This window comes from Enhydra lutris, unplaced genomic scaffold (assembly GCF_002288905.1).
Source record: "Enhydra lutris kenyoni isolate GAN:26980312 unplaced genomic scaffold, ASM228890v2 scaffoldscaffold7, whole genome shotgun sequence".
Taxonomy (NCBI): Eukaryota; Metazoa; Chordata; class Mammalia; order Carnivora; family Mustelidae; genus Enhydra; species Enhydra lutris.
Genome location: NW_019154091.1, coordinates 2370396 through 2386363, shown reverse-complemented (window position 1 = coordinate 2386363; position 15968 = coordinate 2370396). Strand labels below are relative to the sequence as shown.

Here is a 15968-nt window from a genome sequence, read left to right as displayed (position 1 = left end):
GTTTACAGTGTAGTCCTGTGCAAAAACCCTAGATTAAGTGAGGTGACTGAATTGCAGTTCTGGCTTTCCCACCAGTGTGCTTTGTGACCTCATGCCTATTATTTTATTTTCTGGATCTTGCTTCCTTCTTCTGGGAAGTGAGAGCACTGAACCAGATTGCTCTATATGGTTCTTTCTAGACCTCCAATTCTTCAATTATGCAGTGGCAAATAAAAAATTACTTATTCTCCGAGGGCTTGGGCTCTAGCTGTTATACTTGTATTGGGGGTTTATTTGCCAGAGATGGACCATTTGTTATGTGCCTTCCCTTGACTACCGTCACTCCTTTTAGTATGAATATCTCAGATGAAACAGAGAGGAACTGACTGGAGGTTCTGTTTTCAAAGCCACTTCCACAGATGGAACTTCTTTGTGAAGGCTCTTCTGGTAGACCTTGAAAATTCTCTGTTGACTAGAATTAGCTTACTGTTGAGCTAGCAGAAATTTTTACCAGGGCAGTAGTGAAGGGGTCCCAAGAAATGATATCTCAGATAAGCTTTTTTTTTTTTTTTTTTTTTAGATTTTTATTTATTTATTTGACAGAGAGAGATCACAAGCAGGCAGAGAGGCAGGCAGAGAGAGAGGAGGAAGCAGGCTCCCTGCTGATTATACTTTTCCTATAGTTATTATTTTATACTTGAATATATTTAAATTGAAAAGTGTATTTCAAGTCATTATACTTTTCCTATAGTTATTATTTTATACTTGAATATATTTAAATAGAAAAGTGTATTTATACAAATAAGAAGATGTGGATTAAATACAGGAGGAAATGGCATCTGTATGCATGAATATAAGGTGCTTTTTCTCTTGGTTTTACCTCTAGCCAGGAGGCCCTTAGTGGAGGACATAATGAATCATTATTGGTACAGAATGAAGTTCAAGAATCCCCAATATCGCTTTCTCTCAGAACATGTTTTCATCATGACCAAAAACAAGAGTTTTCACTATGGTGTCTGGAATCTCCAAATTTTTCCTCTGGCTGAGGTAATGACCTCTCAACCCAATCATTCTTAGGAACTTATAGGTCATTGTAAGGAACTTTGGAAAATGTTTAGACCTGAGCCTGCAGGGTGTGAGAAGCTGGGACAGAATCAACTATGGTCCCTGGAAATAATACCTACTGGCAGAGGCCCATTGGGATTTGGTAATATTTCCTACACGTATTTTTCAGCTCTGCGTGGAATGTTGGTGTTATCATCAAGTTCTTCAAAAAAGCTAGTTAGCACTTTATAAGTTGATGGTCAATATCCTGTACTGACTAAATAGAAAGAAGATAGTGTTGCTGTGTAAATATGTTTATTAAAGTAACTAACTCAGTGGCCATTGAAAACTTGTGGGAAGAAGTTTGGCATTTGTATAGGATAGCTTGAAATGCATCTGTTTAAAATACTGGCACTTTCCCCCCAGATGTCATACAATTTTACCAAGTCCACTTAACATGCATTTGTAACTATATAAAGCATCCCTGTTAAGCTACCGGTAAATTTATATTCCTAATCTTAACCTAATCTTAACATGTTATTCTGCATTCTTAAAGGAGTTCTCCTGAAAAATGAAAGAAAAAAATGGAGCTACAGATTTGGATCACTATTGTCTCAAACTCCTTGAAACTTTTCTGTTTAGTATGCAATGGACCCTGCAGATGGTATTTGGCTCATCAAAACCCCCAAATGGTCATTATTATGGATACCACCTCTCTACAAAACTACTAATCAAATTAAATAACAGATCTAAAAATATGCTAATTTGATTTTGCTCTGTTTTCTCTTTAACATCCATACCAGCTTAGAAAAAGAAGTTTTTAAGTATCTGGATAAGGAGCACACTAAGAGAAATGCTCAAGAATGAAAGAGTAACAAATTAAAAGATGATTAATCTTTAATCTCCAGTCTAAACATATAAACATCGAAACTAAACTGTTTAGTCTCCAGTTTAAACATCCAGAGATGTTTAAACCCCAGATTTACAGAAGAAAAAGTTCAGGTATCTTCTTTATGTCTGTCCCTCCTCAAGTTCATGAGGGCTGTAGCAAAAAGAATTGATGTTAGATTGGTCAACCATACGGATCTTATCCTTTCCCCCAACAGATTCTTCTTTTCTCTCAAAGCAGAGGTGAAGTGTCAGTCTGAGCACAGGGATCCTCTGGTGTATTTCTTCTGAGTCTGTTTCGGGCTTGCAGCAAAGCCATGGGCAGAAACTCACTTGGGTGGAGCAGACACTGCTCCAAGTAGCATGGTTCCCATGCATACACGCGTAAGGTGGAGGCCGTTCAAACCCAGCTGGGATGTTGTCTGGTTTGCATTTGGCTCCCTTCCCAGGCTCTCACATGTGACTTCTTTGTTGCAGACAATGACAGTGACAAAACAAAAGCACTCAGAGATGTGGTCCCAGTCGCATCTGTTGCTTTGCTCATTGTTTTAATTTAATTACGCTGGCCACCCTTGACAATGGGCAGCAAGTGGAGGCATGTTAGAAGTAGCCTGAGCTGGCACCCACCTTCAGTGCACTTCTTGAGGGTTATGAAACTGTCCCACATTCAGCCAAGCAAAAACTTTTCACTTCAACAGCTTGTCCAAGACAAACAAACCAGCTGAAACTGTTTCTAGTATGCAACTAGGCAGATTTTTGAAAGGAAAACAGTAGTGAGTAAATACTGTTTCCTATTGACACCAGGGAAGGTAAGATTATTTCAAAAAAATGTTGGTCCTCTAGCTCACTCAGGTTGATTGAGAAAATTTATCATTCTGAAGGAAACATTAACCAACTCATCAGGGAAAAAGTTTTGGAACATCTTAATTTGTGATATACATTATAATACATTGTGTACCATACTCAGATATTTAGGAAGCTGGAAAATGTCCTGAGGTATTACATGACATTCACATTCTCTTATTGTCTCTTCGCTCTTATCCTAGCTCCTGGCTTTACAAAGGAAAGCAATCCACAAACTTTTTGATTAAAAAGATCACTGAGAGCTAATAACAATGGCAGTAACACAATAACCTTGATTAACATTTGCAGACACTGTGTAGTTTATACGGTAATCACCAGTAACACGATATTGGGATCAGTCTTATTTATAACCTAAGGCATGCTAAGATTTGGTGACTTGCTTGAGGTCACATAATAACAAACTGAGAGACCTAGAACTAATAATTAGACAACTTATTATTTTAATAAGATAGTTCTATCTCTCAGGGCTGGGCACTATATTATATATGCTAATTGCACATATTTTTCTTATTTAATTCTCCTAGTTCTCTTGCAGATGGATACTATGTCTTGCTTATTTTACCTTTAAGGAATCTGAAGCTTAGAAAAACTAAACAGCCAGTTTTTTTCTGATTCTGGAACTTACCAGTTAGCCATTCTACCATATTGTTTCCCCGAAAGATAAAACATTATCGGGTGCTTCAAGGTCCAAATATCTTTCCAACAATAATAATAATTAACAGTGTTATAAGCTGCCCATGATCCCAGATGGTGTTATATTCTTGTTTAGAGGGTAAGGCAAGACTCTAAATTATGGAGGGGTACCGTTCCTTACCACAAGAGTGAGCTAGGACCCATTTATATTATTATTGATAGGAATCTAGTAGCACAGTATTCATTTAGCAAAAGCTAACCCTGTGGATATTATAAGCCCTTCTTTTTGCCCCACCTATCTTTATGAGATTTTGCCTGAGAAACAGTATCTAAAAGAAGGATGATAATAGTCTCTTTAAATTTCAGAGAGGAAGCAGTGACATTTTCAATAGACTATGTTTCCATCTCAACTACTCCAAACAAGTAAGTATTATATGACATAAAGTCTAATAAAAGCCTGGCACCCTGTAAGAAATGCTAGGAAAATACTGTCCAGCATGGAATATTAGCAGCCTATTGTGTAGCATAAAGTCCTAACTCAGCATTGACCTTCTCCTAAAAAGGGCAAAATGGGGGGGGGGGGGGGAAGAGCAATTAACATATATAATACAGTGGATGTACTTTAGCTATTTTGCTGGTTTGGTCTGGAGACACATGAAATTGTGGAGGACAATTTAGATGTTTCAGTATCAACTTTGATTATCTCTTTACTTCAGGGAATCACAAGTTCCAATTCCAGGAGAGTTGGCTCAGACTTTCATCTCTGGGAGCCAAGAGAGTAAGTGTCATGAGAACTACTTGGTGCTTTGGGATGTGACTTTTAAAACCAAAGGACAAATGTGCACATTTCAAGAGACTTGTGGGATATCCCTGGTGGGATAGTTGCCTCTTCAACAAAGTAAAAGTTATATAGACTGAATGTAATGTCATTCTGCTTAGACTCTTTTTTTTTTTTTTTTTCTGGAAATTACCTCATCCTACCTTTTCTCTGGTTATGGTGGGAATGGCCATTTTTTTCCAATAAGACCCTTTTCTCTGGCAATGGTGAATGGCCCAGAGCTGGCATCTTCTCTAATGCCAAGACTGAGTATGGTGGGGATATAAGGTAGACCCATTCCTGGGAAACATAAGATTTCTTCTATTGCCAAACTTTTGATTCAAGGTCTACCCAGTGGCTTTTCTGAGTGTTTCCTTAGACTGTACAGCAGTCCAAGACACTTCACCCAACATTATCTCTGCCTGCCCTTCTCCTTCACTTGAGGTCAGACTTACGTTGTGTTCTGATGGCTTGCCCAGACTTCCCAGTTCCTCCCCTCTTTCACATGGGTATTTCCCCTAATAATATCCTGCTCATTTAACCCTATCTCATCTGTTTCCCCAAAGACCTGGGCTTACATACCTAGTTTGGATCCTACCTCCCCACACAGGAATTAAGGACCTTAAGAACCATTACATTGTTCTCTCCTCTGTTTCCTCTTCTGTAAAATGAAAGGGCTGGATAAGAGCACCCACCTCATAATGTTGTTATGAGTGCGGGTGATCACCCTTACACATTTACCTGACATAATTGCATGTGAGAGAGCCTACTCTTTCAAGAGCCCTTGATTTTGATCCATTCTGTGAAGTTATTTATTAGCAACATCAGTTTGCTCAGGCTTCGGTGCTATCAGAGTCCACTCTGCCTCTATCTTTGTTAAAGCATTGATGTGTTGTAAATTGTATGTTTGTTTCCCCACTGAAAAGTAAGCACCTTGAGGGCAGGTAACATGTTTCCTTCACCTCTATATTCTCCCCAGAGGCACGGTGCTTTGAACAAACATAGCAAACCAGGAAAAGCTGGCTAAATTGTTTTAATTTTTCTATAGAAGTAGTAGAATAGAGTTTAAATAGCAACCCTTGCATGGCTTCCTACTTCTTGCTGTGCTCTTTATGGAGACAAATAGCACAGAGCCCCCTCCTATTTTGGGACTTACAGTTGCTGGGTTATGGTACAAGAAGTATCAGTGAAAAAATGCAGAAAAGAGAGTGCAGTGCATGGTTAACACGCTGGAGTCCATCTTGAGTTTAGATTCTGGTCTGGCCATTTGTTAGAGCAAGACCTTGGTAAGATATTTAGCCTTACTTAGCCCAAGTTTTTAAATCTCTACAATGGGGATGATTTTAATATTTACCCTATATACTAATGATGAAGATTAACTGAAATAATTAATATAATCCTTACCACAGGCATGTGCTTAATAAATACCAGCTATTCTTACTGCCCACTAACCTTTTATAGTTACTGGTATCAAAGCACATCCCATAGGAGAGTGTTGCCTTTCCCTGGCTGAAGAAAGGGAACCTACTTACTGAGTGCTCAGGGCTCCCTTGAATGCTGGGATACCAGATGTATACTTTTTTCTAGAGAGTGGTGCATCCCTAGGAATCCCTAGGATTTAGGGAATTTATATTTGTCCCATAATTATTCATGGATTATCCAGATTTAGCAACTTTCTTACTCTTCAAAGGATACCACCTGACTCTACTTCAGAAATTTCTGTCTGTGATGTAAGAAATCACTACCAAAATTGTTTAAAAGCCTGGAAAAAAAAGAAAGGAAAAAAAAAGTGCTGAAGGGTATTTTCCCTTGTGGGCAAGAGGTATTTACATTGCCTTTAATAGTCTTGAAGGATGTTGTAAAACACTTCAGGGTTCAGACTGCTTAGACTGTTGATTTTATGGGCAGCTTGTTTAGTTAGCTGTTTGTGTTTGTGTTACATTTTTAAATTAAAAAAAAAAAAAGTTTAAGCACACTATCTTCCCCAGAGGGAGTTGATTTTGGAATTGCTGAAAGGTTCAAATGTTGTGGTATTTTCAAAGTGAAACACCACATTCTAGCAATTTCACTGATATGTGCTAAAGTTTCAGCACATTTTTACCTAAAAACTAGATTTGACTATTTTTTTTCTCAAGCCTCCAAAATGCCATACATCTGACATACAACTTAAGCTGGAATATTTAAAGTAGTGTATGAAGTGATTTATATTGCTATGTTCTGAGGAGACGTGAGGCCCAGGGTTGTATCTTTTGGTGTCATTTCAACGGCATAGTGATGAGTTCACAGGATCGGTAGGAAAGGGTGTTGCCTTCCTCCACTCATTCTTTGTGTGTGTGACACATCTGGGCAGAACACTCAAATTCTGTGCTCTAAATTTTCCTCCTCGCTGAATTGAGAGAAATTTTGGAAGTTTGGAAGACTTGTCTGAACTTTTAGGATGAACAAAATAACACTATGACAAGTTAAAGTGATTTGCATCTGTTTGAGGTTGATGGGAGCCTTTCAGCATATAAAAGTAAACATGCATGGTGCCAGGGGAGCTTTTCCAAGACAGAAAATGGCGCAAGAACAATTCATGCATGTATATAGTTTTTAGAAATCAGAATTGCTTCATTGTGCCAAAATCACTTCTGTCTCTATCCTAATATTCATTTGAAGAAGGAAATAAATGTCATTATTTGCAGAAAGACCAACCAGAACATCCAACCTATCAGCCCAAGTCAACCGATATTGACAAAGTGACAGTAATAATGCTATATATTTATTGATTCATTTATGTTTTCCTTATTTTCTAGTCCTACAATGCCTCCTGGAACTATTCAAGCATGCCACACTCACACCATGACATAAATATTGCATAGTCCCAAGTCTACAACAGTCAACAGAAATCCTTACCCAACCCTCAACCTGCATCTAATCTTGCACCTAATCATTTGAAATTTTTGTCTTGTCATAATTGTTATTTATAGCTGTGAAAAGAGCACATCGTATTTTCGCAGTTGGCAGGGATCTTTGAGTTGGTCTTTGATTACTTGACTTCCTGGATCTGGCCAGACAGAAAGCCCCATATAAACATTTATATATTTTACACAGAATTTTATAAAAATTTTTGGCATAAGAATCTCATCTTAGAAGAATGGGCCACTTGGTCAGTTTGGGTTTGACGTAAAATCTCTTGGTCTCTCAGTGGGAACTTCGGGGTTATTTTACCAGACAGAACTGCCATCATGCTTAGTCTTTCATAGTTCTTGCTTTTAACATCCCACCTTCCTATAGAAATTCTGACCTTACTAGTTAGAAAAACCATGTAGGATGGTATAAATCATTGCCACTTTCTTTCCAGAGAGATAGTGATACATGTCTACTCAAATAAATGTGTGTAACTTCATATGATCCAATGGGAACAGAAGTATATGTATGCCAGAGTGAATTGAGGAAGTTAGAAGTTTATGGTTATGGAAGGGGAAAGTGGTACAAAGGCACTGGATTGTTTTTACCAATAACCGCAATCTCTAATAGAAGTGGTGGCAGGGGATGCTGGAATGAAGGCAGGCTGGATGCACTGAGCTATGATTATGCTGGGTCAAGAATGAGACCTCAAAATTTCTAAAGTTGCAAATTAGTTCTATGTGAAAGTTTCTGTTTTCTGATCTATAGAGCCATTCTCTCTCTCTGTAGATCAGATTGGAAGTAGCTGAAAAACATGGACCTTTAGAATATACAATAGAAAGAAAAGTGACTCCTTTCTGCCCCTTCAACAATGTTCCCATTATTTCCTGAATAATATTTAATTTAGGATTAAACCTGGGCCTTTGAGAAGATAAAGGAATAATGTGATTTCTCCTGAACGATGATTAGTTTTCACATAAGAATTTGCCTTCTCTGAAAGAAAAGCCAAGATTCTGAATTTACCTATAATTTTGGAAAGTGATTCACTCCAAATCCCTAGTGGTTGCAACAATGCTATAACACAAAACTATATAAACACACATAAACACACACATACACATGAAGAAAGTAGAGAAAAGAATCCCTTTCTCCTCAAAACTATTTTCTATAGTTAATTATAGATTGTAAATTACCAGCAAGGACATTTAGAATTAAAATTAGTTGGATGCATTCTTTTTTCTATCAAACTTCCACTTTTCAAAAGAGTTAGTTTCCTGACCAATGGGTCTTAAGACTATAACCATATTAGCTAACAAGATAAAGATAAGAATTTTCCAAATGTTTTCTAGCTCTTGTTACTTATCTAGCAATATCCCATCAGATCTGTAATTGAGCTTCTAGTATATGGTGAGAACTTTCCTGGCCGTTCACTAGAAGTACCAGGTATGGATTTACAGGTCCATTGTCCTACATCTTGCATAATTTCCCTGTTATTGTCAATTTCTATTTCTCTCTTTTTGAGTTTAAACATAAGTCAGTATTTCTAAATAATCTCTTTTGGTTGCTGGATAAAAGTGAGGTAGCTCTAAGGGCATTAAAGAGTCCCATCAAAGATGAACCCCAAACATGTGGACATCAGGGAAAGGTGCTCAAATTTCAGTTAGCACCCTAAGGATGGAGAAACTGTTTTTGACCTGGAAGTTTAGTGGCCACTGAAGATTTGTTAACTTCACCTGCTCCTTCTTTACAAGTGGATTTATCTTGCTTAGGTCAATAAATACTGTCACTGATTTTCATATCAGTTAGTAGCTGGGCTTTTAATCATTTTGATGAGCATATAACCTGAGGAATTCTTCACTGAAAGAAAAGCCAAGAAATTGTATTTACCAAAAATTTTGGGAAACGATTCACCCCAAATCCCTATCCTCATAAAAGGGCATCCTGCTTTGTCTAAAACAATTTATCTTCTTATTGCTACCAAAGGTGTCCACCACTTTAACTTCAAACTATCAAATTTGCCCTTGGATTAAAAGTCAGCTCCCTGTTACCTATTAAATAATGAAAAAGACTTATTCCCTTCACACAGACAAGTAAGAGAATAGACCTCATCTTTCTCCATGGATGTTAATGGACTTGAGAAATTGCAAAATGTTATTACTTAAGAAAACATTATTTCCTGTTGGTGGTTGGTGGGAGGGTGGTCAAGGGGTGAAGGGAGGGGATAGGGGCTCTTGAAGGACTCCTTTTTTTTGCTTCTTTTTCCACCCTTACATCCTAACAGCACGCACATTTGAAGCTGTATGAGGTTTTGTTTGTTTTCAAGAGATGTTTGAAAGAAGATCAAATGCTTGTGAAAGGCACTGGATCGGCAGCCCTAGAAACTGAAATGTCCCGGAAGCTGTGTGAGCCCGGAAATATCCCACATTTCTATTTATTTTGGCAATTTTACTTAAAACTAGTAAGAGCTGGAGTTCATGCTACAATTAAATTTTCCTCAGGCACCATGAAATGAAAACACATATTACATTTGATTTTAACTGGTTGAGAAAAATGGTGGTTTCTGAAAGTTCATTTTGTGACCTTGAAATACAAGTTAACGGCTCCTCACATGGGAGAGCTGAGCTTTCACTTAAGTTGGAATTATTCATAGAACTGGGGTTCTCTGGGTTGGAAGGGCTCTTAGGTCACTGAGTTCCCTTCTATCATCTGCTTGAAGCCCCGATACTACCTCACCAAAAAGTGCTAGCAAGCTTGGCCTTGAAGGTTTTAGTGATACAAGACTCACTTCTACTTAAAGGGATCTATTTCTTTTTCGGATGGCTCTAATTTTCAGAACTAGATAAAATAATGTTAACTAAAACTCTAATAGTGATTACTATGTGCCAGGAATCATTTTAAGCAATATAATATGTATTTGTACACAAGTGCTCACATACACATGTATATAGATATTATCTCAATAAATCCTCACAACCATAGGAGGTAGATTCAAATAGCACCATTGTTTGACAGATGAGAAAACCAAGGCACAGGTAAATGACATGATTTGCCCAAGGCCACACAATCAGTAAGTAAGAGTCGGGAATTCAACCTGGGCAGCATGACTCTAGAGTCTGTATTCTTAACTGATATGTTTTACTGCATCTTCAATCTTTATAATTCTCCTTCATCTTAGTACAGAGATGAGCACATTGTAGGTGCTCAATAAAAGTATTTTTTGACAATTTTATTTCAGGATCATGATTCCTTCCATCTTCCCATTAGTTTTACACACAATCATCAATTTGCACCAAGAAATGGTAGAAACAGAATTTTAAATGATGATCAGTACTCAGCCCACTTCCAAGAAAACATATAGGAAAGCAACAGGTACATAACGTTCACTATAAAGTACTACTCAGCCAGTTGTCACCTTTAGCAGTGGGTCCTTGAATGATTTCAGTTTAATCTCTAGAAATGCAATGCTAGGCTTGTGTCAGTGCAACTCCTTTGCCCTCCTTTTTTTTTTTTTTTTTTTTTTTAACTCAGTCCATGCCTCATTGCCCTATGCAAGGATGAGAGGAATCATTTCATCTCAGCAATGATGCTTATTTTTATGGTCTTTCTCTACCATTATTCAACTGCCTGTCTCACTTAAATTTGTCCATCTATTTCATCCATCTATCCATCCATCCACCCACCCGCCACCCATCCATCTTGCATTATATGCCATCTATCACTAGGTGCTTGGTTTTGACTCTAGAAAGGAGGAGATAGAAAGACAAAAATAGGTCCTTCCTGTTTACTTTCTTCATATTATTCAGAAATCATATGTAGGCATTCAAGATGACTGCTTTAGAGTTGATAAAACCCATTCCAAAAAGAAGTATTTTAATCCACAGTGTGAGAGTTAAGCATTTTTTAACTAGAAAGTTCCATTCCTTTTTTTTTCTTTTAGAGTCTCTGCCTCACTTCTTTTGAATGAAGTTTATCATAGAGTATAATTAGAGTTTATCCAAAACCCTGAGTCATAATTGACATTTACTCAGTCAACAATGAAATAGGGACAAGATAATCCTCTAAGGAACCTTTCCATAGGACATGAATTGTTAATTCTTCTGTGGAACTTGAAGAACCATCTGTGTTTGCAGGCTACTCTCAGGTGGTGGTCACAATAAACATCGGCTTACGCATGAGGCTGGTCTCAAAGCATGGATGTCTTAGTGAAGAACTCTGCATCTCCTGAATAAGGTGGCTGGCTAGATGGGCTAAGGCACCAGCCTACCCTTGTCTATTCATATAGGTCAAGCTTTTGTAACCACAGCAGAAGTGGCTTAGCTCCCATCTTAGGCTTGACATGTTTCTGACTGGACTTTTCCTCCCGGGTTGAGCCTTGGGCATGGCCTTATATGTTTTGTTATATTATTTATTATATATCCTGTGTTTTCACTGCACCATAGAGCAAGGATGATCCTGAAGTAGAAACATCAGGGGCATGAGGGATCAGGCGGAAAAGAGGTTCCTCTACACCATGACATCTTCAAAGTAGGTTACTTGGATGAAATGTTTCACTTCTTGGTTTAGTCATCTTCTTACACCAAGTGTCATCATTTGCTTGGTGACCACTTCTTTCCTACACCCTCTCTCAGGTCTTATAATTCACAATTTGGGTGATCTTGAGACTTTTTGTTTTATATCTGTGAAGACTCTAAGCCTACTAATTAAATCAAAGAAGCTGAAGGAGAAGATTTACAAGACCTGAATTCTGTGGTTCTACTTGGCTTTTTTTTACCTTCAGGGAAAACTATTAAGAAGATTTCATGTGCCATCTATTTCTGCCCTGTCTTCTCCTTTTGGAATTATTTCTTAGTCCATGTTGATTATGTGCTCTTCTCTGCTGGCCAGAAGGAGGGCAGCTTAGAACTCAAGCATGCCTTTACTCTTGTATGGATCTCAGTATTCTTATCTTTAAAGTGAAGGGATTGAACCCATCAACTTCAGAAGCTTTTTGTCCTAGTGTTTCCATGGAACAGAAACTTACAAGATTTCATATCTGAAAACCTAAATTTGTGTGTGTGTGTGTGTGTGTGTGCGCGCGCGCGCATATGAGACAGAGATAGACATACACACAGAGAGAGATAGACATACACACAGAGTTTTATAGAAGATAGGATTAGAAGGCAGTAATCAGACATCAGAAGTCTTCTGTTATGGCCTGAATTGTGTCTCTCCTTGGCCACTCATTTGTTAAAGTCCTGACTCTCATTATCTAAAACATGTCCTCTTTGGATATAGGAACTTCTAGCTTCCAGAAAGGTATGAAAATATCTGTTGCTTAAGCCACCCAGTCTGTGGTACATTGTTATGGCAGCCCAAGAGACTGATACAACTAACACATTTTTATATCTGATTCCAAAGTGCAAAAAAACCAAAAGGTTCAGTGACCTTCTCTTGTAGGTTACCTCACTGGCCTCACAAGCTTTTAGGCAAATACTTTGTGCCCTTTGGCCTGAACCTGGACTTGACTAAGACTCCCAGCCTCCAATGACACTGCAGGAAAGAAAATCTGGGAACTTCTATGACACAATTCAGTCTTGCTGAGAATTTTGGGCTAATATTTAACTCTGGACATATATGGACCTGGGCAATTCTTCTATAATAGCTTCACACAAAGTTTTAAAATGCATATAAAAGACTTGATTTCTATCTTAATTCTTTTACTCTTATTTAATTGTTTTTTTTTTTTTTTTTGAGGGGAATGTAGTATCTTATTTGCCTCTTTCATTATTTGTGTTCTTTTTTTCATTCTTGCCTCTGTTTTCCTTTGGACTTCCTTGGGCATTACATTTTTCTTTTCCATTATCTCCATGTTTGTTATCCACATTCTACAACAGGTTCCTTCTCCTTCCATCACATGCATTATCTACTCCACCAGGCCTACTGTTCTTCATTCCTCTATAGCACTTCCCACTTTTCTTTATCGCTGTCTGCTTCTCTCTCATCGTCCTTGCCTCTGTCTGCTTAGTCCTTCTCTCCTCCAGTTTCCTTTTTTTGCCTCTGTGTTCAGTTTCTAGCTCCAGTCTCCCTTCTCTGCTCTTTCTTCTTTCATCTGCTGACTTGCTTCCGTCCCCACCTTCTGTTCCCCTCCTGGGCGTTTCTTTGGCCCACCTTTCCTTCTCCTCTGAGACTTCGTTTTCTTGGTGGTAGATGGGGGATGATACTGTAAACATCACAAAAATAATTGTATTGAGAACAGGTGGTTCCCTTGGTGTGACAGAGCCTTTGAGTCAGCCCAGAATGCCTGGGCTCCATGTGGTACAGGAGACAACATTGGTGCTGGAGGGATGTCTAGGCCACAGCCAAAAGACCCAAACTTCTAGAACTCTGGGACTTATCTCTGACCCCCACCCTATCCCCAGCTCGAAATTTTGAGGTACTGGGTCACCTGGGAAGAGAAAGAATTAACCTGCCTTTGTCCCCTCAAGCACACTTCTCAAACACATTCACTTAAGTTACTTCTGTGATGCTTGCTCCCTGACTTACCCACTGGTTACTGTGTTCTCTGTGCACCAGATTGTGCCCAAGCCCTTTCCATCATTCATGGTGGCTCCCTGGGGTCACTTCTCCCCTAAGCTCCCTGGTCATCCTCCAGGCTCAGCTGCCGACCAGGAATCAGCACATGTGTCACTGTGAACTTCTTGGTTTCTCTTCTTATGCTTTCTGCAAAATGCTAGTTTTGGCTCCAAAGAGTAAAACCACAGTTTTTTGTTTTTGTTTTCTGGTTTTGGTTTTTCAAACAGTGTTCCCAAGGAGACCTACTTGGACTTTACTCTTCTTACCCACCCTTCCTCACTTTCTTTTTTCTCCTTCACCTACCCCTTACTCTTCAGTTCTTATTCTTTCTACTTCAGGACTAAAATTTAAGCACTTCTCATTTTTTCACTCATTTATTCACTCATTCAACAAAATTTATAAAGTGACTAATATGCATGAGATGATTTATGTACTTTTGATGGCATAGATAGTAGTTGTAAGGTTTCTTTGAACTATAGGTCATAGATAAAGACACCTACAGATTTTAATCATTAGAAATTTCTAGGTATTCCTAGAGCCAAACAGAAATTTCTATGTTTAGTGGGGTTTTTCTTTAAGTGAATTTGTTACTGAATGTGAATTTCAAGTAGTTTCCATTTTAACATATATTTTTTCACACCTTTGCAGAATACTAGGACTTGAAAAGTTACATGCTTTGTTATTAATTACAATTATGAAAGATGGTAACACTTGTCCAACAGTTAATTTGTGCAGGATGTGAAAAGAAGTGCATGTCTATTTATTAATTCTTAAAACAACTTGATGCAGTAGATATTATTCCAATTTTACTGATGAAACTAAGGTTTGGATAGGCTATGTTATTTGGCCAAGGGCTCTCAGCTGGTGACTGGTGAAGCTAGGACTTCAGTTTTGTCTGATACCAAGGCTCATGTTTAGTGACTGTTCTCCATTGTCTTCTGGTATCAGATTGTCCAGAGCAGTGGAAAGGAGAATTTGCAATGTGGAGTGACCAAAGGGATGGATATCTGAGGTGAGAATGGTGCTTTTCTGACCTGTAAGCCAGGAGATTGTGGGGCATAATTTCTGTCTGGCCTACCCACAAGTATCCTCAATATCTTGAGGATGGTGGATCCCTCCCCACCAGCTGGCTTACCTTCTGAGCCTTGGGCATATCGGTGTGGCGCTGGGCACGGACAGAGCGGGCGGACTTGGCAGGCTTGAGGGGTGCGCAGTACATCTCTAGCCTCCTCAGATCACAGCTCCGGAAGCAGCATTCGTCCACAATGCCTGTCTGAGGTGCCCTCCGACTGCTTGAACCATACCCCGTGGGCTTGTCTGTGCAAATCAAACACACAGTGGCCTGGCTTTAGAGGGGAAACTGCTTTCTTCACAGTTCCACCCAGCCCCTGAAGCCTCTCCTCTTTTCATACCTGGTCCACCTACACATCTCAACCTCTTCCTAAAGTTTCCCCAACAATTCCTGACCCCACAGATCCTTCTGGATTCTGATGTGTCTCTGGACTCTGCCCCACACTCCTTAGCATCAACTCATGCAGCATGTACTTTATTTGTGTTAATTCTAGAGTTCTCAGAAACCTGTAGTCAAGGATCTTGTCTATGCCCAAACCTAGTCTTTCCTTAAATATTCGCTTAGGTTGGAGGCTGCTACGAATATTAATTAAAAGAAGATAATACTTTAAGTTTTCTTTATCTTTTTAGCAAACCTGCATAGTTTTTATGTGCAGGATGGCTCAAGTGTTTGCTCTTTTGCTTAACTGCTACCATTGTGATGTCAGGTCCAGTATCAAAGGAGTTTTAAGTCTGGAAAGGGCTCCTCATTTTACTGATGTGGAAACTGAGACTCAGGGTGGGCAATGACTTGCTTTAAGTAATTCATGCAATAAGGGGTTGAATCAGGATTCAAACTCAGATCTATTCCCTGCAGAGTTCAAGTGCTTCAGAGAGCCCAGGAAACCTGTCATGTAACTATGGACAAGTCACTTAAGCCTCTTGGGCCCAGTTTATCCATTTGTAAAGTATATTAATAATATCTTCATTATAAGAATTCTTTGAGGATTACATGAGATAATGTATGAAACGTGCTTAGAACATCACCTGACATAAAGCAGATCCTAAAGAAACGTTTGTTACGTTCTCTGAGTACCCTTTTCCAGGATCTTACATAGTCTGTGACAAAACATCTTCAGTGTTAAGTGCATCCAGAAGCCTTGGAATTCGGAATTGATAACAGTACTAGTGTGATGGTGCTTCCTCTACTATCACCCTGGAGAGACCAGAACAATCAATTCTGTTTCTTATA

The 15968-nt window shown here is 38.8% G+C and overlaps 1 protein-coding gene across 3 annotated transcripts in view; it reads right to left on the bottom strand.

Moving 5' to 3' along the window:
* The window catches only part of LOC111142036 (insulin-like growth factor I), a 126388-nt gene that overhangs the window by 55183 nt on the left and 55237 nt on the right, over positions 1–15968 (bottom strand). For 2 of the 3 annotated variants that reach the window (XM_022494959.1, XM_022494960.1), the window contains exon 3: positions 14802–14983. In XM_022494959.1, the coding sequence (XP_022350667.1) occupies positions 14802–14983 (182 nt within the window). Of the gene's footprint in view, positions 1–12864; positions 13314–14801; positions 14984–15968 lie in introns of those variants that run through there. The other variant, XM_022494958.1, reaches the window with a different exon arrangement.